Source organism: Ipomoea nil, unplaced genomic scaffold, assembly GCF_001879475.1.
Source record: "Ipomoea nil cultivar Tokyo-kokei standard unplaced genomic scaffold, Asagao_1.1 scaffold0114, whole genome shotgun sequence".
Lineage (NCBI taxonomy): Eukaryota > Viridiplantae > Streptophyta > Magnoliopsida > Solanales > Convolvulaceae > Ipomoea > Ipomoea nil.
In genome coordinates, this window is record NW_017616542.1 from 2,701,612 (window position 1) to 2,703,494 (window position 1,883).

A 1,883-nucleotide genomic window follows, 5' to 3' on the forward strand; every position below is an offset into this window, starting at 1 on the left:
ATATGAAGAAGAAAAGCACGAGCAAAACAAGAAGGACGGATGCAAGGCCCCAAACTTGGGTGCCAATTTGCCTCAGCAACGCCCTAGGCCACATTGGGCATCCGACAAACCTCATTAAGGGTCCAAAGTCGATTTCGAAGAGGTCACCTAAAGAAAAATGATGGAGTCAAGGGCCAAGTAGGTAAATGATCGACCAAAGCCTTGAGAATTAGTTGGCCTCGACAATGCCTTAGATCGAGCCAAGCACCTGACCGACATCATAGGGGTCCCAAGACTGATCCCGAGGTCAATCGCCAAGGGTATAACAAGAATTCAACATGCCAGCCAACTTTGTGCAAGCATGAGATGGTCCTTGGTAAGGTAATGGGGAGCCCAAATTAAGCGCAAAGAGTGACACGATGGAGATAGAGTGAGCCATCGCTCAGAATTATCCTCTCTCGCTAACAATAACTCGCAACTCGAAAAATAGAGATTGATGATTGATATATTAGAAATGAGTCCGGGCATCATTGGCTTCCTAGAACACTCATGTAATCCCATTACACAAAGCAATAATTCCATTGTGTGTGGGGGGGGGGGGGGGGGGGATTGGGGGGCTAACCCCCAAAATGTGGTTATAAAACGCCATTCTCACAATCCATCCATCCATCAACAAAATTCTCTGTTACGTTTCGTGAACCGACAAAAAAAGAAAATGGCAATTAAGGTAGCCCAGCTAGCTATCCTCCTCCTCCTGGTGGTGGCCAATGTGGCGTTATCCGCGGTGGTGGAATCCACTATGTACTCAGATCCCGCCTCCGTGGGGGCGGCGAGCAGCGGCATAATGGACTTTGATGACGCGGAGGAGATGATGCTGGATTCCGAATCCTCAAGACGAATGCTGTTCAGGACCAGATACCTGAGCTACTCGGTGTTGCGGAAGGACCAGATCCCCTGCGGCAAAAAAGGCCCTTCTTACTATTTCTGCCACTCCCACCACCCCATCCGCCCCTACACCCGCGGTTGCAGCAGGTTCACCCGATGCGGCGGACGGGGGCGTTAAACTTTTTATCATCTCCATCTCTCGCTGCCATCCATGCAAGAAGCATATATAATTTAATATACAATGCGAGAAGAAGAAGCATATCAATTCCAGAACACACACCAATTTCTCATCTCCATCTTCAATTCCAATGTCTTCATTATATATAATATATATTATATTCCTGTCTTTCATCCAATATGTATATGCTTCTTTCTTAACTGTTGAATGAAATGTATGCTTTTCACTTTTCAATTGTATCCAACAAATATATAACTGTTAGTTTATTCAACTGCAACATCACAGATGGAGTATGAACAGTACAGAAAAGAAGAAAACAAATTCCCCCCATGCAAATACATTATCAGAGTATACAGAATTTAACTAAATAAGGAGTAATATATAGTTGCTTTATATAAATATTTTAACAACTAAATAAAAATAAATTTGCAATTCTCATTTGTAATAATATAATAAACTTAATATTTTTTTTTTGAGCCAATAATAAACTTAATATATTTTTATATTTATTTAATTATTTTAGTAAATAAAATTATTATTATTATTATTAATGTAATTACAAAATTTTATAATATTTTTTTTGAATGCTACTAGCTCTATTACATTGTAGTATCTGTTCATATACTTTCTCAACCTACTGAAACACAGAGAGCTAATAACGCCTCCACTGAGGCTTGAACTTACAACCTTCCAAATGGAAGTCCAACCCGGATACCATTAGACCACATAGTCCTGGTACAAAAATTTTATAATATAAATAATATTTTTTTTTTAAAAAGACAAAATTGGTAATGTGAGTGTATTACATCGCCAATTTTGCTTTCACTTATACACCGTGCCA

At 39.8% G+C, this 1,883-nt stretch overlaps 1 protein-coding gene across 1 annotated transcript; it reads left to right on the top strand.

Annotated features, from left to right (window-relative positions):
- The first annotated feature begins 694 nt into the window (after positions 1 to 694).
- LOC109152892 (rapid alkalinization factor-like) lies at positions 695 to 1,042 on the top strand. Its single transcript, XM_019300608.1, has one exon. The coding sequence runs from the start codon at positions 695 to 697 to the stop codon at positions 1,040 to 1,042; it is 348 nt and encodes a 115-aa protein (XP_019156153.1).
- Positions 1,043 to 1,883: the final 841 nt, after the last annotated feature.

Coding starts and splice junctions, on each gene's coding strand:
- LOC109152892 (XM_019300608.1), top strand. CDS start 695: ATGGCAATTAAGGTAGCCCAGCTAGCTATCCTCCTCCTCCTGGTGGTG.